Source organism: Quercus robur, chromosome 6 (genome assembly GCF_932294415.1).
Source record: "Quercus robur chromosome 6, dhQueRobu3.1, whole genome shotgun sequence".
NCBI lineage: Eukaryota > Viridiplantae > Streptophyta > Magnoliopsida > Fagales > Fagaceae > Quercus > Quercus robur.
The window spans coordinates 33,902,547-33,926,091 of record NC_065539.1 but is presented as its reverse complement, the minus strand read 5'-3'; the positions used below and the strand labels follow the sequence as shown (position 1 = coordinate 33,926,091).

General features: G+C 32.6%; 3 protein-coding genes across 3 annotated transcripts; all 3 read left to right on the top strand.

The window, feature by feature from the left end:
• Positions 1-4,315: 4,315 nt before the first annotated feature.
• On the top strand, positions 4,316-8,926 carry LOC126689700 (1,4-dihydroxy-2-naphthoyl-CoA thioesterase 1-like). Its single transcript, XM_050384900.1, has 4 exons — positions 4,316-4,365; positions 7,115-7,266; positions 7,369-7,560; positions 8,605-8,926. Exons 2-4 carry the CDS (start codon positions 7,117-7,119, stop codon positions 8,755-8,757), a joined length of 495 nt encoding a protein of 164 aa, XP_050240857.1. The 5' UTR covers positions 4,316-4,365; positions 7,115-7,116; the 3' UTR covers positions 8,758-8,926.
• An 11,506-nt stretch (positions 8,927-20,432) lies between these two features.
• On the top strand, positions 20,433-21,637 carry LOC126688526 (membrane protein PM19L). The gene is made up of 3 exons (XM_050383245.1): positions 20,433-20,679; positions 20,793-20,970; positions 21,194-21,637. The coding sequence occupies exons 1-3, from the start codon at positions 20,550-20,552 to the stop codon at positions 21,432-21,434; spliced, it is 549 nt and encodes a 182-aa protein (XP_050239202.1). The 5' UTR covers positions 20,433-20,549; the 3' UTR covers positions 21,435-21,637.
• Positions 21,638-22,710: 1,073 nt separating this feature from the next.
• LOC126690115 (uncharacterized) lies at positions 22,711-23,508 on the top strand. The gene has a single exon (XM_050385246.1). It carries the CDS (start codon positions 22,711-22,713, stop codon positions 23,506-23,508), a length of 798 nt encoding a protein of 265 aa, XP_050241203.1.
• The last annotated feature ends 37 nt before the right edge of the window (positions 23,509-23,545 follow it).

Sequence of the window (23,545 nt, the reverse complement as noted above, 5' to 3'; positions counted from 1 at the left end):
CAATATGTGAATGCCTAAATCTCATGGCAGGTATGCATTCTTTCTTCATTATTATTTTTTTTATTTTGTTTAAGCTATTTTTCTTTAATTTCAAAAATATAAATAAAAACTTCTCACACACATTTTAAGTCAATTCATAATATTAAACTTTCGTATTCATTTATTCTCTTCTACAATAATTGATTAAGGTTTTAGTTACATACTCACACTTTCATCTCTCAAAGTGATTGAGAAAATAAACAGGTTTATTCTTTGTTATTTTTTTTCTAAATTTATATCTTAATTTATAATTTGTACTAATTTCTTAATTTTAAATCATGAAAATTTTTGATTATATTCTTTATATTGAATGTAAATTGTTGTTTATAGGTTTTTGGTTGTGTTATATTCTTCGGAAAAAAAGAAATAAAATAAAATAAAATAAAAGAGTTTATAAAAATTTGGCAACAAAGCTAAATAGATAAGCCTAAGAAATGTTTACTAATAATAGTTTTATTAGTAACTTTTATTAACATGATTTAAAAAAAAAAAATTTGAATAGAGAGATAATTTATTAATGTGATTTAAACTCTACTAAAACTTTTTTTAGGGATTGGTTTAAAAAAATTTCAAAGTAATTTTCTAATTATTAACTACTATGCGCTAACTTCTAACTACCAATTGAAATAGTAATCTGTATAAGATACCACTTTCAAAGATTAATATCTTATCTATTATATATTATACGTTGACTTTTTTTTTTTTTTTCCAAAAGAAGCGTTTCTCTCTCTCCCTACAAAATAAAGAGATTATAACAAGAATTAGCTAGACAAGGATCATCTCTTTTCTGCAATAAATGTTAAATTCTAATAATTTTTCGTGCATATACACACACATGTAGTGTGCAACGCATAGGGCTTAAACTTTAAGTTTAAACTTAAACTTGGTAGAGTGAAACTCACTCAAGTTTTAGTGCCTTCTTCCATGCTTTCAAAGACAAAAATTAAATTCTCATGTGAGTCTCTCTCTATTTCAAAATTTTAAATGTTTAATAATTTAGATTGTTCTTAATTATTGAATTGATGTTTCACTTAAACATGATTTTAATTATTGTTTTGGATAGTTTTTAACTATTAAATTTAAGGGTTTTCCATTTAAATATATGTGATTTATTGAGCCTTAAAGTTTAATGTATTATTGAAAATCATTTTATATACATTTTTAGGTACCTCTACTATCTTCAATTCAATTATATATATACATATATGCATTTTATAATACTTTAGTCTCAAGCAACATGCATTCATTATGTAACTTAAAAGTAAAATATTCATTTATTTTTATTATTTATTTTAAGAAAATTAATAAAAAAAATTATTTATATATGAATTTTTATTAAGCCGTGCATTGCACGGGCATAATGCTAGTATAAAATAAAAGATACTATTAGTGTTTAGTACCTTATTGATCAACTATGACAAATATACCTATCAAAAAAAAAAAAAAAAAAACCTATGACAAATATAAAATTTAGCTTTAAAAAAAAAAAAAAAAAAAAAAAACTAGTTGTGTTAATTTTTTTTTATAAAAAAAATTAAGACAAAAAAAAAAAAATCGTGAAACGAATAATTTTGTTGGTCATTCGTAATAGTATAATAAATAAACATCTAGATAGTTAAGTTGGCTATTGTCATATGAATCCATCCTACAAGCACACCCAAACCTACAACCAAGTTCACAACATACTTATGGTGTTTATGATTTTATTTTGTTAGCCACAATGTGAATTTCGAGCTTAGGGATTTCAATGCCTCAAATCGTGTTTCAACTCTTTTATTTTATTTTATTTTTTACATTCTTCAATTTTTTTTCTTTTATTAATAATTTTATTTTAAAAATCTTCCATGTGATAGACCAAGTGGAAACCCAAGTGGCACACAAAAGCATTTTTAATTTAGCCGTTAACCACATTAGTATTTTTCAGCGTTAAGGACTAAACTGATACATTTAGAACATTAAGTACCATTTTGATACATAATGCAAACATTAAGGACCAAAATAGTTATTAACCCTACTGTCTAATTTTTCCAATTGACATAAACATAAAAGCATACATTTTTCCTCACTCTTATCTTTACAAACAAAACAAAGGAAATATAGAATTTTCATATTTTCTTCTTCTTCTTTTCCCATATCCAAACATACCACACAAAAATATTTTATTTTCCGTTTTTTTCTCTATTGTTTTCATCATCCCTTCACTCAGAGCCAAACATATGGAAGCGTTCGGAGTGGGATAAGAATGTGGATTCTCTTTAAAACAGGTGGGTATTCACATTCCAATGTCTGTAAAAAGTTTCATTATTATAAAGTGACAATTTTACTCATTCCTTCATACCCTATACCAATAGAAAAAAAACTTTAAAACATTATGGATTTAACACTCCTTCAAAAAATTATGATTAAGAATTAGTCATTTTGATTTTCTTTTTATATCTCATATGTGGGATTGAGTTAGATGTTAAAAGAAAATATATTATTTTTATTAACAAAACATGATGTCATGATTTTCTTGAAGAACAATAATTTAAATAATTATTTTTGTATTATATATGTCATTCAGAAATGTTAGATTATAGTATTAATGAATTTGCCAAATGATTTAAAAATTTTTTTTTTTTTCTTATATCTTAATTTGGAGGAAAAAAAACACATATCTTGTTTACAAATATAAAGATAATTTGAAAAAAAAAAATCTATACTATCTATAAAAGGACTCGCCTCTTTGAACTAGACTTTTATATAGTTCAAAAATATCCTCATTAATGAAGTGTAATTTCTCTTCGAAATATGGTTATAAATGTCAAATAATAAATTTTATTTTAAATTCAAAAAGAGAACTCCTAAACTTTAGGATTTTTTTCTCTTCACGTTCATCGTTTTAGTCCCTAAAATTTAGCATTTTTATTCCTTTTTCATTCGAATAAAAGTAAAACACCCCCAATTTAAAAAATAAGAAACAAAAAACTAAGAGAACTCCTAAAATTTAGCTTTCTTCCCCCTCACTTTTATCTTATTTTTCCCACCCAAACTTTTCTCTATATAACTACACCACTTTCAAACACACATTCAAAAAATAAATTACAATTTCTGTTTATCTCTAAAGTTTATCCTTTTTATTTGTTTGAAATATAAAAAATATATATATTTTAAAGTTATAATAGATGCAAATTATTAACTTTTACTCAAAAAAAATAGAAAAGCCTTAGAGGCTAGTTTCCTATAAGATTCTTAGGAATAAACTAAAAAAAAAAAAAATTCATATTCTCATGAATCTTATTAGTTATTAGATTTCTAATCATAGCAAACATATAAATAATTATATTTCAAGATATCACATTATCAAGAATTTGAATGCCGAGGCTAAATCAAATGTAGTGTAAAGAAAATGAGAAACTAATTCACACAATTTACCATACAGTTTACCACAACTTATCCATATGTTAGCTTGTGATTGAATTATATCATTTATACATTGATCCATCACTCCTCATTGTCACTTGGTGAAAAATAATTCAATCATTACTTGACACATGTGCAAATCAAATCAAAGTGTGTGACAATGTGTAACTAGACTTATCCTTGAAAATATTTCCCTAAAAAAAGAAAAAGAAATTCTATATCCAAAATATTTTCATAACACTTTCATAATAAATCATAAATAATAGGTTATTATTGGCTGTTACGAGTAAACAAAAAAGTAATTTAAGTTGTGAATTCAAATTAGATTTGCTGTGAAACTGTTGTAGACATATCATTTCTCTTCAAATTAGAAGCATCTCTTCAAATTAGAAGCAATAACAACTCATCATATATGATTTGTTGTGACAATGTTGTGACTGGATTGGGTCTATCTTTAATATCAACGGCTAAGAATTTGACACCGCTAAAGTGGTGAAATCATATACTATATAATAAAAGTTAAGCTTAAAAACCGTGGTTGCATTAAGTAGTTTCACCAAATTGCAGTAAAGGTTTAGAAGTTGTGCCAAGTGGCTTGATAGAATAGATGTAATGTTTTAGATAAAAATAACAATTTTTTGATCTTATCAACCACTTTGGATAAAGTAAGAGCAAACATGCTACAAGATAATGATAAAGCCTAGCAATTCAATGGATAATGATAAGCCCTTTGAGCTGTGTTTATCTAAAATCTTATATTGATAAGTTTTCAGATAAACACCGTGTAACAAAGTCAATCCGTGTTTGAAACAATTTTGTATAATAGTAATTCATATATAAATAGAATTATAGACTCTCGGTTAATTAGGCAGTCAAAATACTTCTCATTAATGTTGTTGCTGCCTTAATCTGCAAAGCAGCAAGGTATGTATTTCTCCTCCTCTTCCTCTTTCTTCTTCTTCATTTTATTGTGTTATTTTGTTTTTTCTTTGATTTACTTATTGGCCAGAAAATAAATTTAATGTATGTGAAATCCACGGTACAATTATCTTCAATAGAAATAGATCAATTTATTTGAGCGCTCCTAACAACAAATATCTTGAATGATTCATGTTTGATTAAAAAATTATATGTTCTACTATATATATATATATATATATATATAGTTTATTAAGAGTGCAACAAATTTTTTTAATAAGCATTAAAACTCACATGGATTTAAATTTCTCATTAACATGGAAAATTATTGAATATTCTGGGAGTACCATAAATGCGTACTCCTCCCCTCTCACATGAATTGTGGGTCCTACCACAAATTTAATTAGTGGGACCCACAATTATGTGAGAGAGAAAGAATACGCATTTATGGTACTCCGAGAATACCTAATAATTACCCCATTAACATTGGTGGGTTTGGGTGCCCTAATTAATGAGTGGTTTGGAGGGTTTTTTTCCCGCAAATTTCAATGCTAACAATTTAGAATATTTGAAAAAGTTCCACAAAAAAAAATTATTAATAAAGTATAAAAAAATGACAAAAATATTTATTTTTAAATGACAAAAATAGTTATTGTTTTCCAAAAAATTATATAGAAAAAATTAATGACCAAATATTTTTTTTTATTAAAAAATAGATATAATTTTTTTTTTGTTCTTATAATCTTCTCCTATTTTCTAAGTTTTTATTACTAAGAGTAAATAAAATCTTATCTCCAAAATAAATAGATTGCAGTGCCATCATTTTATTTAGTTGAATTTTTTTGAAGCCAACCCATCATTAATATATATTAACTACACAAAAAATCATTTATGAATTGTATTCATCTCATTCGGGGTATTAAAAATTAGTATTCTAAGTTTTATCCTTTTTGAGGAAATGGTAAGGAAAGTTTTGGATCTAGCTCTACTTACTTTCCAGTAAATACAGGAGAGTTAATTCTCTAATCTATTCCGCTTATATTGCTCCCTTAATATATCTTTTAATTAGTTTCCTTTGGAGTGCAAGCACTTACATTTGGCTAAATAACTACACAAGTAGTGTGAGGATAAGTTCATGCACACTAACAATATTAATTCACCTTTAACAAAGTTGGACGAGGAGTAAAAAAAAAAAAAAAAAATAGTAGTTCCTTCATTGCTTTGTATGATATCTTTGGGGCATAGTAGTGAAGATGCAAAGATGGTTGCAACAGGTTTGAGAGATTGGAGTTCATTAATTCTATTTTGTCGTATGTGATATCTTTGGGCACATGAGTGAAGATGCAAAGATGATTGCAATAGGTTTGAGAGATTGTAGTTAAAACTTTATCCGCAAATATGCTAAGTAGTTTTTTTTTTAGTTGATCAAACACAAATTTAAATAATATGTGGGGTAGAATTTGAATCCAGTGCTTCACATAGGGATTAGAAAGTGCCACAAAGCTAAAATGCAAGGTATGATGGATACATCTTTGTTATTAACTTAACATGTTTTTTTCTTTTAAAATCAAATATAGAATTTATAAATTATAAATATGAATGTGGTCATTATCAAAACCCACACACACACACACACATATATATATATATATTGTTGACTTATTTTGTTTTGTCAATAATACAGACGTAGAGGATGAGATCAAATAATACAAATTGTTGTTCAGATTGTTTTTCAATTATCAATACAAACTTATTACTAAGGTCTTAACTCTAAGTTTTTCTCCCAAAAAAAAAAAAAAAACCCTTGATTTTGAGCATTAAAGTTCAATATATTATTCAAAATTCTTTTATATTTTTTTTAAGGTATCTATACCATCTTCCATTCAATTATTATTATTATTATTATTATTATATGCATTTTAGTCTCACACAATATGCATTCATTATAAAACCTAAAAGTAAAATATTCATTTATTTATTATCTATTTTATTATTTAAATTTAAGTAAATTAATTAAAAGATTATTTACATATGAATTTTGATTAAACCACACATTGCATGGGCATAATGCTACTATTTAATAAAAACAAGTCATCACATCACAGTTTTCCACATACCAAAACGAAAAACAGCTTATATTTATTTGCTGGACAAGGTCCTACCGTTAATAATATTAACTACTGAGAATTTGACACCTCTAAAAACAATTCATCACATCACAAGTCACATATCAATATGGAGAATGTATTATTACGGACAGATGTTATCGGTTGAAACCTTTTAAAAAAAGGAGAAGTTATTTGGTATCAAATGATACCAGGTTAAGATATCAAAATCTAATAAGTGTGAGATATGTCAACAAAAAATAACTAACTCACTAATAAATGAAAGACAAGTACCCATATTTTTTGTTTATTAAATTTTGATACAAATAACGTGATATTATTAATATAAAATGAGAGATGCTATGTCTACAATATTTTCACAACAATCATATGTGGTTTGTTGTTATTGGTTCAAATTTGAATCTAATACTAAAATTACTTTTTTGCTCTAACAATAACAACTAGTAACAACTTCTCACTTAGGACTTGTTGGAAAAATATTGTGAAATTATTGTAGACATATCATTTCTAGTATATAATACTTTTTCAATGAAATGAGTTATAAGAAAGAGAAGTCAAATTTCTTTGCACATGATGAGATGAGAAATATTTGATTAGCTTAACGAGAGAGACAATAATTATCAATGCAGACATGGAGGAAGAGAAAACAGCGGCAATATTATCATCGTCGTCCATGACTGCCGATCTCGATGCTCCACTTCATGCGTTGGGTTTCCAGTTTGAAGACTTCTCGCCAAAAAAAGTTTCCGGCCGCCTTCATCTTACTGAGATTTGTTGTCAGGTCACCACTCTTGCTCTCTAATTCATTAATTTGCCAATGAAAGTCAGAAATTAATAATTCTTATGTTAGTCTGTTTTCTTTCTTTTTTGGAAAAAAGTACAGCCATTCAGGAGGCTACATGGAGGTGTATCAGCATTGATAGCTGAGGCTCTGGCAAGCTTAGGAGCCGTCATGGCTTCGGGTTATCAGAGAATAGCTGGTGTTCATCTGAGCATTAGCCATCTGAAGCCTGCTAATCTTGGTGATCATGTGTTTGCAGAGGCTACACCTATTAATGTTGGCAAAACCATGCAGGTGGGCTCATTTTCGATTACACTCAGTCCCTACATAATATATGCTTTAATTTGGCACTTGGCTATTGAACATTCGAATGACTTCCCTTCAATCATCATAATATTACTCCACTGGATTTCCGGCTTTTATCTTCTAGGCAAAGTGTGGAATATTCGAGCCAAAAGCTGAGACACCGCTTCCTAATATCAATTTTTTTTTAAAAAAAAAATTTATTAATTCTTTGCCTCCACAAATATTTTGTACGTTTTGACTTGTCAGATTGATGTATAAATGCAAATCAACATTTTCGACAATTTTTTTACGGTCACTTTCAAAGGACAAATGGTTAAGTTCATTAGTTGTGTTTGGAACAACATTTTGAAATGACTTATTCATTAACACCATTTTTATTATGCGTTACTAACAACATATTTTAAGGGTGAAACTTCTTGTATCCCTTAACTAATTGATACATATTTTAAGGGTGAAACTTAGTTGTAGTTTCTTAGATGCTGACTTTGAATTAATTTCGAATACATGGATTCATTAACAAATGCAAAACAGGGTTAGGATAATTATTTCAATCATCTGATTTATTTGTAAATACAACTACATGGTTAAATTTAATTGAGAAATCTAAAACACAACATTTTAGATATTTTACCTAAATTTTGCTCTTTTTATTTTTAATTATGAATTATGGTTAATTTCCAATATCGAAATCAGCTCATTCCAATTAGAATCTTCTTTACTGCAAGATGCTTCTAAGACAATAGTTACCATAATTTTCATTTATCCAAATGCATTCCCCCTCCTTTCCTGCTATTGATTTTATTTTATTAATAGCAATTCCATATATCCATTAGCCAGCTCATATTGAAAAACTGGGTTTCCTATGACATAAAACCAAACTACTACAAGCTTTTCTGGAAAAACCATGCAATATCTTCAGTTTTTCTTCTCCCCCTTTACACTTTTTACTATTAATGATATTAATTAAATTCTTGGAGTATATATGTTCATGCTAATAAGACTTATAGTTCAAATGATGTCAATTTTGAGCAGGTGTGGGAGGTGCAACTCTGGAGGATTGATCCTTCAAACTCACAAAGAATATCCTTGGTAGCATCATCTAGGGTTACTGTTCTTTCTAACATGCCAATGCCGGAGCACTTAATAGATGACGCTGCAAGGATCGGGAAGTATGCTAAATTGTGAACCACCTATGCATGTGCTATGTTTGCATGATTTGCACACTAGACATTTTAACATTCAGTTGAAATCAAAGCCATGGTAAAATAAGGATTTCCTGGACATATAATTGTATTATGAAATAAAGGAGAAGTAATAAATTATCTTGCAGAGAGATACTGATGGCGCTTAACTTTTTCGCTGTTCTGAATTGGCACTTTCATGTTTCTCCTTTGTAACCACAATTTTGAAGAGGATTCTGGCATTTTACCCCTAATTTTTTTAAAAAAATTAGCAATATGCCCCTGTTTGCAAACTATATAGGAGCATGCCCCTGTTTCGATACTCGATTATCCTAAAATCGAGTTCAATTAAATACTCGATTTGTAGAAAATCGAGTTATGCCCGATCAAACTTAAAAAAAATATAAAAAAAATAAAAAAAAATTTTCATGGAACTCGAGTTTCAGGAAATCGATTTCTATGCAAAAAAAAATTTTATAAGTGTGATTGCCCTAAATTCAGGGAGCCCTATAGTGGCGTTTTGAAGCCATATAGTGACGTTTTTAATCCCTATAGCGGCGTTTTCCTACAAATTTTTTTATAAGTGTGATTGGCCCATATTCAGGATGCCCTATAGTGGCGTTTTTAAGCCCTATAGTGACGTTTTAAGGCCCTATAGCGGCGTTTTCCTGCAAAATTTTTTTATAAGTGTAATCTTTCTGTTCTGGGTGCCCTATTGGCTTTTTAGGCCCTATAATGACGTTTTTAAGCCCTATAGTGACATTTTAAAGCCCTATAGCGGCGTTTTCCTGCAAAATTTTTTTATAAATCCCCATACCAAGTTCAAGGGGCCCTATAGTGGCGTTTTTAAGCCCTATAGTGACGTTTTAAAGCCCTATAGCGGCGTTTTGGAACTCGACTTCCCTAAAATCGAGTTCCTTGCTTTTTTTTTTTTTTTGTAGTTTTATTCGGCATAACTCGATTTTCTACGAATCGAGTATTTCAATGAAACTCGATTTTAAGGTAATCGAGTATTGAAACAGGGGCATATCCCTTTATAGTTTCGAAATAGGGGTATATTGCTAAATTTTTTAAAAATTAAGGGCAAAAGGCTAGAATCTCCCAATTTTGAGCTCAAAGGCTAGCATATGAAACAAACTTCAAAAAGCCTTTCTACCTTTTTGCATAGGTTCAAGGCGTAAATGCACTTTTGGTCCCTATATTTTGCATCTTTTCCATTTTGGTCCCTACATTTTCATTTTATCACTTTTAGTCCCTAAATCAATTAACGCGTTCCATTTTGGTTCTTACCATTACTCACTTAACAGAAATTGCTGATGTGGCAAACGGAGTCCACTGTTGGCACATTACATTAGCATCCACATCAACCTTTGATTTTTAAAATTAATTTATCAATTTTAACAAAATGAAAAATGAAAAAAAAAATTTAGAACCCAAAATACACATGAATTCAGATCTAGTTTCATCTTAAACATGAACAAGAAAGAACACAAACCCAAAAAATTCAATCACAATAACACAAACCCACAAAAAAGAAAAAAAAAAAAAAATTACCGACAAGAACATGATACTAACATAAACTTTTCCTGCATTTTCTTATACTTAGAACCAAACACAAATTACTAGCAAAACATCCAACCAAACACCACCAAAACCAACAAAAACATCCCTAATAACTCCACTGAAAAAAGGAAAAAAAAAAAATCTCAGTCCTTAAGATTTCCCCTCTCACGTCTCTACCTCTCTATAGAAAAACACTTAAATTTCCAGCCAAAAATACTCATGAAAAATCTATAGAAAAGCCACAAAAAAAACCCATTGAAAAAAAAAAAAAAATTCCTAGACGAATCTCCAAAAATATCTCTGTAAACTCATCGAATAACCCAAAAAATCAAACCCAAAACCTCAACAAAATATTCCCAAAATTTGCTACAAATCCAACAACAACAGAACCGCAAGCACAGAATGAGGGGTTGCTCGCCATGGTCGATCTTCCACCACAAGGTCTGATCTGCCACCGCCATCACAAGGTCCGAAGACATCGTTGGGAAGAGCGAAAGGGCTAGGTTCATCGCCGATCTGCTTCAAATCACCGTCGATCTTAGCCCCTCTCTCTTTAAACCCAAATCCAAACCACCGCCGACCTCAGCCCCTCTCTCTCTACCCAAATCCAAACCACCACATCTTAGCCTCTCTTTCTCTAAACCCTGATCAAAGCCATATCCCAAAAACTACAACCTGAACTTAAAGAGAAAAAGAAATGAGAGAAAGCAAAGAGGGAGAGAGCGGAGTTTGAGTGTTTGACCCAAGAGAGAGATAGGAAAATGAAAATGAGTTTGAGTTTTGTGTTTATTGATGATGTTGTGTTTGGTTGACAATAAAATTTAAGAAAAATTGAGATAGTTACTGCAAGTTTTTTTCTTAATCTTTAAAACTAAAAAGAAAAAAAGGTTCTTTTGTTTTTTTTTTTAAATTTAATTTAGAATTGCAAAATTAAAATTTATTTGTTTTTAAAATTTTAAATTAAAATGCTGAAGTTGCATATTTTAAATACTAAATAATTTTTTAATATTATTTTATTGACTACGTCAACATTTAATGTGCCAACAGTGGACTCTGTTTGCCACATTAGCAATTTTTGTTAAGTGAGTAACGGTAAGGACCAAAATGAAACGCGTTAATTGATTTAGGGACTAAAAGTAGCGAAATGAAAATATATGAACCAAAATAAAAAAGATGCAAAATGTAAGAACTAAAAGTACATTTAGGCCTAGATTTTCAAAATAAAGTAGAGGCAGTTGTTAGCAAAATTGCAAATGTAATCTGCATGATGTTAGTTTCAACTAACAATGGAGAATGAGAAGGGCTGGGAAGTGGGAATGCTCTCGATGAAGCAAAACATTCCTTGCCCCTCTCTCTCTCTCTCTCTCTCTCTCTCTCTCTCTCTATATATATATATATATATATATTATGACCATCTCCTTTCTTTTAATGAAATTTTTTTTGACGCAATGAAAGGGGTTAGCAGTTAGCCTCTCACCATGCCTTTCGCTTTAATTATCTTGCCCACTATACAATTATTTATTTATTATTTTTTGTTGTTGTTGATCGTGATACAGATTTTTAGAGCCTTTGTTGTCACACCCCGAACTAAAAAGGGTCTAAAGCATGTAGATATAAACCTTCAAGATAAATTGTAGGGGATTTTTTTTTTTCCTTCCATCAAGTAAATAATATATCTATATGATAAAAGAAAAATGATATGTTTACAACATTTTCACAATTTTTTTACAACAAATCCTAAGTGGCAGATTGTTACTGGTTGTTATTGTTAAGGCAAAAAAGTAATCTTAGTGTTAGGTTCAAATTTGAAGCTGTAACAACTAACCACCTATGATTTGTTGTTAAAATGTTGTGGACAAACCATCTCTCATGATAAAATATTAACTTGCTAAAAAATCTCCACAATATAAGTCAAACCTCAATGGTGCATTAACAAACAATACAAACTACAAATCATGTCTCTCCAAATATGCATAAAATTCCAAAGCTCCAAATAAATCAACACAAAGTCTAGCAAAGTTTAGGCCTAATGGCACATTTGGTAGACTATAATGATGATTACACAGGAATAGGAATATGAATTACAAAAAATACAAGTTGTTGTGATGTAATACTTATTACTAATCATTTGTTTGGTGATAACACAAAAATAGAACCTGAAGACAATGGAATAAAATCATTTTAAATCAAATTGTCTAAGTATAAAACTTAAAATGTATTTTAGGAAATATCTTACTCATATAATTAAATTTCTTAAAAAAATAATTTTTTTTTTTTAAAAAAAATTTGAAAGAGAAATTTTTTATTTTTTATGATTTTTTTTATTTATGGAAAGTTTGTTTATTTGGAAATATATTAATTTTAAAAATTAATACACATACTAAGGAATAACTATTATAGCCCTTTTAAAGAGGAATAATTATTCCTCATTTTAAAGAATGAAAATACTACCACATTTTCACAGCAACCTCCCTGGGCTTTACCTTCAGATTCGTCTCTTTAGTGGACCAGGGTTGTAGAGAATGGTCCTTTCATGACTAATGGTGTGCTGCAAAGGACTTCTAGAAGTAGTTCTGCAATAGACAGTGATGAGACTGTGTTATTGTTCAACCTGGACAGGCTTAATGAAGAGAGATCAGAGTGGGTTCGTAGGGATGCATGGGACAGAGGTCAGATTCCTGAAGACCCTGACCCCTTTATAAGTTCCTTGGTGCATAGGGTTGATAAGAACAGGTTTAGATTGGAAATGGGTGGGCCTAGTGATGGGCCACATGTTAGAAGATCTCAAGTGATGGGCCGTGAGCATTCCTGGACTCAATTCCTAATAGACCCTGATACACAGGTGGATTTGGCTCATAGTCATACTGTAAGTTTAGACACTGGGCTTGACAACTACTCAGCCTCGGACTCTGGTAACTTAGGCCCAAGCCCACCATCACCTACCTCCATTGCTTCAGAACCGGGGCCTTCACCTAATCTTCATTGCGAGGAATGGTTGGATGGGACTCCTACAACTTCAAAGAAAAGATTTCAAGCAGATTTGGGCAGGCTGGATAGAAATATCAAGCAGAGGCTGCTCTGTGGTTTCTTTGCTAATGAAGGTAACAATTATGCAACTCTTGAACAGTTTAGCTCTTTTAATACTAGCTGTGATGTACTACCTACTGAGGATACTCCTTGTAATCCAAACGGGTTCTAGGAAGCTGACCCTGAACAGCTTCCCCAGCAGCCATGAGAATCCTGAGTTGGAACTGTAGAGGTTTGGGTAAACCCTCTACAGTGACGGAGTGTTTCCAAAGGATTTTGTCTTGGACTGAATTGGTTTTGGGAAGGGGTGTATGGAGAATGTCCTTTGCTTGTGTAGGGGAATAGAGGTTCTTTATAAGATCAGTTTTCCAAGAGGTGTGAAGAAAAGAAGAGAGTCATCAGCAAACAGAAGGTGTGTGAAGGAAGGACCATTTCTGCCTATCCCAAAGGTTTAGGTGTTCAACTTGAAGTAAGGATAAGGATAGAAGGTGTGCACAAAACAAAAAGAGATAGGGGATAAAGGGTCTCCCTACCTTAACCTTTGGGAAGGTTTAAAGGAGGATGTTAAATTTCCATTCACCAGAAGGGTATAGCTAACAGAGGTAACCCATTTCATAATCCACTTGATCCAATTCTCCCCAAACTTCATAGCTGTCAACACTGCCCTAAGAAAAGTCCAATTAACCCTATCATAGGCTTTACTCATGTCAATCTTGAGCATCCCAAAATTGGCCTTCCTTTCCTCTTCCTTAAAACATCAAGAACCTCATGAGCTATAAGTATATAATTAGAAATGTTCCTGCCCTTGATAAAGGCATTCTGAAAAGGAGTGATGAGGGAATCCATTAGAGGTTTCACCCTATTAACTAGAATCTTAGAGATAATTTTGTAAATTACATTACAAAGGTTAATAGGTCTGAAGTGAGTTACTTCCTCAAGAAAGGGAACTTTGGGGATGAGTGTAATAAAGGTATGGTTGAGGGGAGTGAAAAGTGAACAAAAATGGAAAAAAGCTAGAACAGTGTTTATGACATCAGCTTTAACAATGCCCCAAAATTGTTGATAGAAGAAAGCAGGTAGGCCTTCTGGTTCAAGGGCTTTGGGGGAGCCCAATTGAAACACAGTGTCCTCAATTTCCAAAGGGGTGATTGGTCTATTGAGAAGAGTAATGTTAAGCAGAGAGGTCTTTCCTTAGACAATACATGCCCTCTCTGCCATGAAGAGGATGAAACATCTACACACCTTTTCTTGAAGTGCCCCTTTGCTAAAGCCTATTGGCATGGGTCCACACTTGCCATTCATACATCTAACTATGCAAATATCTCTGTTCAGTAGTGGTTAAATATTTTACTCATTAAACATGATCTAAAGATCCCAGATTCTATGGACTATTTGTAAGCTCTGTTCACCTTTCTCTAGACCATGTGGACTCATTGAAATAGAGTTGTACATGATGGGATCACCCCTAATCTGTTGCAGGTTATTCTAATGGCTCAATCTTTATTTTGGAGGTACAAGGAGTCCTTCAGTGAACAACCCTGCCAATCTGGGACCCTAACAAGACCAGCTGTTGAACCCCAATTTGCAGCAGGACCTTGGCAACTAATCATCAAGATATCTAGCAGTAGGAGTAGGAAGCAGAGGAGAAGAGCATATACATATGAAGCAATCAACCCACTAGGAGCTAGGGTCTTTTTTGGTGTTAATAGTAGTATATCTAAGACTACTACTGGGTGCTATGGTGGAAACCAGCCTTATAGTTACTGCTCACAACTTCCAGAGAGTTTTGTTTCTAAGTGATTGTGGAGGACTTATTACAACCTTTAACAACAGGAGTGCTTCTAGTTGGCAAGACCCTACGAGACTTGCTGATTTAGATTCCCTTGTTTGGAGTGGTTTTCTCTGCAAAGTGATCTTAGTTCCACTGTTAATAGTTAACTATGTCAATATTGTAGCTAAGCAGGCAACTCTTGTGCCTTTAAGATAGTGCTGGTCAAATCCAGTTTTTTGTACAAACTCTTAATGTTGTTTTGTTCTCCCTGCTTTTGGTATCAAAAAAAAAAAAAAAACCATATTCATAAGGAATAACTATCCCCTGTAATCAAAATATAACCAAACTACTGAATAACTAAACCATTGGAATAACTTATAGTAATACCTATTATAGTCTACCAAACATACCTTCTGTTTGTTTTGACAATAATGTTTTTTATAAAATGAGTCATTTTCTAAATAGTATTTTCAATAAAACTATCTTATTTTCTTATGTTTAGCAGTAACCTTAAATGAGTTGAAAAATAATCTTCTTACTTCCTTTACTTAGCATACTAAGAGATATAGTTGCTTTTCAAAAAAATTTAGTGGGAAAAAAATTTCTAAAAATAAGTCATACTTTTTTATGTTTAATTAAAGATGGTTTTCCTTTAACTCATTTTCTGATCCTACCAAACACTGGAAAACACGAAAAACTACTTTTATACAAAGTTTTCCTTTGAAACAAACATAGCATTAATTACACTTAAAGTGAAAAGATTAGATTTAAGAGGGGAAAACAAAAAATAAAAATAAAAACCTTGGCAAATGCATGTCAAATGTTGATTCCATTTGAGTTTGACTCTACCAAGTTCAAATCATAAATTTTTGGATTAAAACAAGTTTTTATTCCTATACGTAGTTTTTGACAAGTCAACCTGAAAATGACTCAGATTCTCTCTCTCTCTCTCTCTCTCTCTCTCTCTCTCTCTCTCTCTCTCTCTCTCTCTCTCTCTCTCTCTCTCTCAGATATGTATATATTAAAAAATTTTAACGTACTTTCTAACCTGTGTGCGTGTGTCAATAAAACTAAAAAGTACAAAAAAAAATAATGATAAAAGTTGAATAATACATAAATCCTTAAGTTTATAGTCCAATAATTAATTTTATCAGTCTAAAAGTCTAATAGTTTTACAAAAGAAGAACAAAAAGAGCTTATATATGAAATAAAGTTAAATCACCTATAAATTATGTGTGCTTTTGGATTAGCTTTTGCTAAAAACTAATTTGCTAAAAGTTGGATAAATTATAGTTTATTTAAAAAAAATTAAGACTTTTAAAAATATGTACATAAGAAAATAAGTTAAAAAGTTAATAGAAAAACAAATTCAAAATCATATATACAATATAGATAGCTTTAAGAGTAAAATATAACCTAAAGTATACTTTTAGCCTTTAGGCTGTGTTTGGTTGGGAGGATTATAGGAAGGATGGAAAACTTTGGATGGAAAATGGGATGGAAAACAGTGTTTTCCACTGTTTGGGAAGCAAAGGAAAACTGGGACGGATGGAAAATGGGATGGATTATTTTTCACCCGGACCCACAATTATTTTCCTCCCAAATCGGGAGGAAAACTGTGGAGAGAAAACGTTCTCACTGTGCAATTACTGGACTGCCCTCTCCCAACGTCTACAAATTCATCAACAGCACACCCATATTCATCAACAGCACACCCATATCAAACCCAGAAAATCAACAGCACACCCATATTCATCAAACCCATATAAAAATTCATCAAACCCATATACAAATTCATATAAATAATCAATCCGAAATTGAAAAAGAAGAAGAAAGAAAGAAGAAGATGCTGAAGAAAATGCCAAAATCACCATTTTCTCCACCCAAAATTTTTTCTATCTCCGCCCAAAATCACTGCCCTTAATCAAACCCAACCCAAAATCATCATCTATAATAAAAGCATAGAACTCAAATTGTAAAAGAAGAAGAGGAAAGAAAAAGATTCTCAAGAACAAAAAAATAAACAAAGAAAGAAGGAGAAGAAAGAGAGGCCGAGAATTGACAGAGATAAGAGAGTGTTATGAATCAGAAAAAAGGAGGAGGGGTTAGGTGGCGGGGTAGGTGGGAAATAAAATAAGAGAAAAGAAATATTATTTTAATAAAGAAAGTGTGTATAATAGACAAATTAATGTGGGTGTTTTGTAAAAATTATGATGTAAAATAGAAAAAGTAAGTTTTACATTATAATAATAAAAATAATAACATAAATATATATATTTATATATATAATGTGGTAAATTTTATATTATTTAATAAGTACAAATAAATTTATTTCTTACCTATTATGTAATAAGGGTATAATAGTCAATTTATATAAATTATATTTTTTATCTTTCTCTTTTTCTCTCCAACCAAACAAAAGAGTTTTCCACTCTCCCATTTTTTCACCCCTCCAACCAAACACACAAGAGGGAAAACTAAATATTTTCCATCCTCCCACTTTTCCATCCTTCCACTTTTCCACTCCTCCAACCAAACGGACCCTTAATGTTATGGGATGTTTTTATTTTGGCTTTTTAAGCTTCAAAATTTTCATTTTGGCTATTCATGTTTGATTTAGTTTTTTTGTTTAACCTTTTATGCATGCTTCAGAATTTTTTTCATTTTGACCCTTCATTTTTAGCCCTTCATGAAAATGAGTTAATTGAAAATTAAGTTTGAAATTTTATAATAAAGACTTGATGAACATGTAGTACTGTTGTCGAGTGGGGTATGGATTTGACCAACCCGTGTTGGGTCAAAATTGGGTACAAATCTTAAACTTATCATACTAAAATGTATTGCTATTACTCAATACCCTTCTTTTTTTTTTTGGATTTGAACGGGTTAATGGGTTCTAATTAAGTCCATTTTATAGGGGGGAATATATATACACACACAAAAAGATTACAGTTGGAAGATAGGATATATACAAGCAAGGCTATACAAATTCACAAGTGAGAGAACTATGTCTTGCACTTGAACTAGGGTTTCTTGAAGCCCTTGGGGTAATTGGTTGATCTTTTATAGGTTCATATAGAGTAACCATTGAGAATCATGCCCTTTCAGATAATATTGATTACGTAATTCATATTTTTATGCCACAGTTTTTATTTATTTATTTTATAAATGCTAACTGTGGAACTCTTTAAATTTTTTGTTGGTCGGCATAACTCATGGCAATGAGATAAAACACAACTTACCCTCGTTCTCCCTGTTCATGTCAAATTATTGTAGATTGTAGATATCCCCAACTAGCCTGAACCGTACGTAGTATTGGGTTGGGCTTGGGCAAAGAGCTTGAACTAAGGCCTTTCTAATGCTTTGACCAGCTTAATTAAATAGCCAATCATCTAGTTAATTTTGATCACGAAGAGAGGGATGCCTAAAAAAATAATAATAATTTTGCTAATGAATCGTGGCTAAAGTAAGAAACAATAACAAACATTGGACCAAAACTAATCTACCTCTTGCGAAAGAAGAGATTACATTTCCGGTTGATAGTTACCTTGGACCTTTGGTATCCTTTTTGGACTAGTGATAGAAGAACTAACTCTTTTTTTTATATTCTGAAAGCTCCTTTAAAAGAAGATAAACAATATTTGGCTACTCAATGTTTCTTTCCCCGGATGATAGATATAAGAGTAAATTTCATTAATATACCTGAGATTTGATCTAATGCCAATTAGATTCAAAAATTTTCAAAATTGATTAATTTAGTCCATAAAACCAACTTAGTCCATAAATACGGTTAAGTAAATTATTTTGTTATTTTCTCAAATGTAAGACCTAGTTTTAAGGACTAAATTGGCCAGTTTTAAAAAATCTTAAATTTGGTTAATATTATCCTAAACTTTAGAGTATATTAATAAAATTTACCCTAAGATATATTAGAGGACTTTACCTAGATTTACAGCTCTCACCATTATAGCCCATTGAACTGCATGGACCATTCTAGAAAGAGAGCGCTAAATAAAATCTTCCAAGTAGGAGCTATTATTGGCTACAGAAAAACCAGTTTAAAACTCAGAATTTCTATATCAAATCTAAAGAGCTATATATATGATCAAAACCATGCATTATCACTTTTTCTCATGATTTAGATTTTTTTTTTCTTAAATGAAGAGAAGAGAACCTAAAAATAAATCTATATGCATAAAGTTTTTCACAATATCTGGCATTCATTATCAGTTTATAACTATTTTCCATATTAAAAAAAAAAATTTAAATGAAGAGAACCAAAAATTAAGTCTATACTTGTAAAGCTTTTTGAAAGTTTACTTGAGAAAACAGAGTTTTCCCAACAATGGCGGAAGAACAAAAAAAAAGATTGAGAGAGAGAGAGAGAGAGGAAGTGGAGAGAGCTGTGAGAGAATACAAGTGAGTATATATATACGTGAATGAATGAAATGAATAGCGACTATTTTCATACTGATACATCTTTACGTGAATATATATATACACAATCTCAAAGATAGATTACTCTAACTGCCTAACCGTACATCCGTAAAAATTGGGACGGTTACACAAGTGAGTGACACGTCATCAGTTACAAACTCTAACCTCCAGACCGACCTTAATTAACATCACCAACAGTTGGACTTTTCTGCAACTGAACTTTGATATTTTACAAGTCAAAGATAAGGTTAGACCGTGTTGAAACACACCATCTTTGGCCAATAACAAAGCTACTTGTCCTGATCAAACCGACACCATTTCTTTAATGAGAAATGATATTATATTTGAAACACTAGCAGTTAGGCACTTCTTCAAATCTATCTTCACTTTTAACAATATCTTATTCGAAATATCATGCTTGATCGATACGTGACAAAAGTGATATTATTGACATTATAATTCACTACCTTCATAAATCATAAAAGAAATTGTATTTAGATTCTTGGAGAACCAAAATTTTATTTTCCTATTTTTAGGCTGAACAGAACTCATGTGCAGCTAATGAAATTCTCATCACAAGGAGATACATCAAAAAAATTGAGCACCGCTGATTCAGTGGGCCCACAGGGGTGAAGACAGTGTAAACCGTGTAACTCAGAAGAATGCTATAGATATCTCTGGATAATGCACCGCTAGCTGGATTAAACTTTCGGCAAAGAAGAGTTTGCAAAAGATCTATTGCCATCATGCCATGGATAAGATCAAACTTGACAAGTGTCCCAACACCTGTAACCAAAAGTACACATGCAAAACCTGATTGGCTTACACGTATCCGTACTAATAACCTTTGCTCTTCTATATATATATAGTCTATACATTCACTTGGAAGCAGGAAAATGTATAGGAATTTGCGAGTGTGTTATTTCTTTTAAGCTAGAAGCGGTTTGTTTGGTCTATTCTGGGTTTGTTTTTGAAAGAGAAATTAAGCTAAGAAAGATATGGCTCAAACGGTGGGAAGGAACATAGCAGCTCCTTTGTTGTTTTTAAACTTGATCATGTACCTTATTGTGTTGGGTTTTGCTAGTTGGTGTCTTAACAGGTACATCAACGGCCAAACCAACCATCCTAGTAAGTTCATGCTCTTTCTCTCTCTCCTACACACAATTTTGGAGGCTCCTACTCTAACTTCTTTTAATTTGTGCTAATAATAAATATTTTTCTTGGGAAAAAAAAATGTACAGGTTTTGGAGGTAATGGTGCAACAATGTTCTTCTTGACTTTCGCTATGATGGCTGCTGTTCTTGGCGTGGTATCTAAGTTCCTGGGTGGAAGCCATATCAGAGCTTGGAGGAATGACAGTCTAGCTGCAGCAGCATCATCATCAGTAGTGGCATGGGCCCTGACTGCACTAGCAGCTGGGTAATTTAATTTAAATTCTACATATATACTAGCTTGTATTCTTCAACAGTTCTTCTAGGCACACACATTATATATATGACACACTTGGCTAATTTGTGATTAGATAATCCAATAATCACTTAACATATGTACTAGTTGTGGCAAGTGTGTTTTGTGTCTTCAGACATTTTGATTCTTCAATTGTGCTACGTACACTCTGTCATATTGCTTTAACATTTTGCAGCTTGGCTTGCAAAGAGATACACATAGGAGGGTACAGAGGGTGGAGACTGAAGATGATAGAGGCATTCATAATCATTCTAGCATTCACCGAACTGGTGTACGTTTTGTTGCTTCATGCTGGGATCTTCAGTAGCAAGTATGGCCCTGGTTACCGAGACACAGATTATGCAACGGGGGCAACAACTGGTGTTGATCCCGTTCATAAGGGTGGTGCTCCTGTTGCTGGGTCCAGGGTGGTTTAATAAATCAAAATGTAACACTTCATTGTTTCTTTAAATTGCTGTTTTAATTTGGGTTTCTTTTTCTTTTTCTTTTTTTGGGGCTGGGGGGTCTGCTTGTGGTTCTGTAATAACCTTTATGTTGTCTCTTGTGTTAGTTTCCAGCATCATGTACGTACAGTTTGTACTGGCTTTGGCCTATTTAACGTAAGCATTTTCCGTCGTTATGATAGGCATATTTCATCAGAGTTTGTAATCAGCTTGGTTTTCCTGATATCTGGTTGTACTTGACTTATTTATCAAAAACTTAATAAAGTAATGTTTAAATAACTTTTTTTTTTTTTTTTAAGAATGTTTTAAGTAACTTCTTTTTTTTGTTTTTTTTGTAATTATATTTACCTTGAGGTTTTGAAGAACTCTCTCCCTATCAAAATTTAACTATTTTAAGTTTTTTTTTTTTTTAAGATTTTCTTTACCAAATTTTAACTCTAATCAGTAAAAACACAGAACTAATAAATTTAGAATTGATGGGATTGACGAGAACATGTAATAGTGACGAGGTAGCGTTATGACGAGGATATCCCATGACGACCAACAAACCATCAACGACGAGGAAAGGAAGGTCATTCAATGGTGCCAGCAAGTAACCTGGGCAGTTATGAAACCAGCAAAGCAGACCGTTGGAAGCTAATAAAAGCCCCATAATTGGGCTTGAGGCGTTATGAAAGAAGAACATTTACACTCCAACGGCTAGCAGTCAGGCTCACAGGTATAAAGCTCCAACATTTGCAGCATAAGGTACAAATTAAGATTCTGAAGATACACTTCTTGCTTTTTAGTTCTGTAAACAGCTTGATTGTTCTAACTTTGGCATCGGAGCCATTGTGGCAGGCACCACACCGGTGACCACCTTTCATAAAAGGACTAGGCATCGACGAGGAGTTCCATCTGCCTACTGAGACTGACGAAGTTGCACCTCATCAGTTTGGCGCCATCTGTGGGGACGATATTTTCAGATTCATATCTGAGAACGTAGCTCCCATCAACCCTCTACATTCAGATGGAATCCAACCCAGACTCAGCAGCTTTGGCCCAACAAGTCCAGGCCCTTGCAGCTACCATTGAAGAACTCACTAAACAGAACCAGGAAATGAAGCTACGGCTCCAACAGGTTCAACAAGCTCAACAGGAAGAGAACCGGTCCAAAGATAACTTGGAGGAAGAAGGGGATAGCCAACGGAGAGGAACCCCCTGAAGACCAGCTACTCCGGACGAACAAAACTCAGATCTTCTTCGAGAAATGAGGAAAGAGATGGACGAACTAAGGAGCGCTATCAAGGAGAAGACGGACCGAAGCGTAGATAAAATGATAAGGGCTACGGATTCGCCATTCACTGCTGCGGTACTTGAATGCCCCGTGCCGTCAAAGTTTCGCTTGCCTCAATTGGAGCCATTCGAGGGACTCAAGGACCCCCAGGATCATCTTAATACCTTTAAGACGACTCTGGGTCTCCAGCAACCACCTAACGAGATATTGTGTCGTTCCTTCCCGACAACCCTCAAAGGAGCTGCAAGAGAATGGTTTACTAAGTTGCCAAACTCGTCCATAGACAATTTCGATCAGCTGAGTAGTGCCTTCTTGCGCCACTTCATAGGGGGACAGCGCCTAAGGAGGCCAGTAGATTACTTACTCACCATAAGACAGGGAGAGAAGGAGACTCTGAGGTCGTATGTCAAGCGATTCACCCGGGAAACTCTGGAAGTAGACGAAGCTGACGACAAGGTACAGCTGACGACCTTCAAGGCAGGGTTGAGATCCAGAGACCTCGTGGCCTCTCTTGCAAAGAACCCCCCGAAGACGATGGCGGAGATGCTCCTGAAGGCACAAAAGTACATGAACGCGGAGGATGCCTTAGCTGCCATAAAAGATAACGAGAGGCCAGGAGACAAGGCCAAGAGGGAAGACGACCGTAGGGGACAAAAGCGAAACAGACCAGACCATCGGAACAATGACGGGAATAGGAGGAAGGACGATAAAAATCCTCGGACGGTAAAATTTACTCCCTTGGTCATGCCTGTTGACAAGATTTTCACGTAGATCAAGGACGAGCACTATCTCAAATGGCCCAGGCCAT

Bases quoted from the DNA above. Each gene is read 5' to 3' on its own strand.
- LOC126689700 (XM_050384900.1), top strand. From the start codon at position 7,117: ATGGAGGAAGAGAAAACAGCGGCAATATTATCATCGTCGTCCATGACT. The intron at 7,267-7,368 runs GTCACCACTCTT...AAAAAAGTACAG, and splicing joins TTACTGAGATTTGTTGTCAG to CCATTCAGGAGGCTACATGG. The intron at 7,561-8,604 runs GTGGGCTCATTT...AATTTTGAGCAG, and splicing joins ATGTTGGCAAAACCATGCAG to GTGTGGGAGGTGCAACTCTG.
- LOC126688526 (XM_050383245.1), top strand. From the start codon at position 20,550: ATGGCTCAAACGGTGGGAAGGAACATAGCAGCTCCTTTGTTGTTTTTA. The intron at 20,680-20,792 runs GTAAGTTCATGC...AAAAATGTACAG, and splicing joins CGGCCAAACCAACCATCCTA to GTTTTGGAGGTAATGGTGCA. The intron at 20,971-21,193 runs GTAATTTAATTT...AACATTTTGCAG, and splicing joins CTGACTGCACTAGCAGCTGG to CTTGGCTTGCAAAGAGATAC.
- LOC126690115 (XM_050385246.1), top strand. From the start codon at position 22,711: ATGAGGAAAGAGATGGACGAACTAAGGAGCGCTATCAAGGAGAAGACG.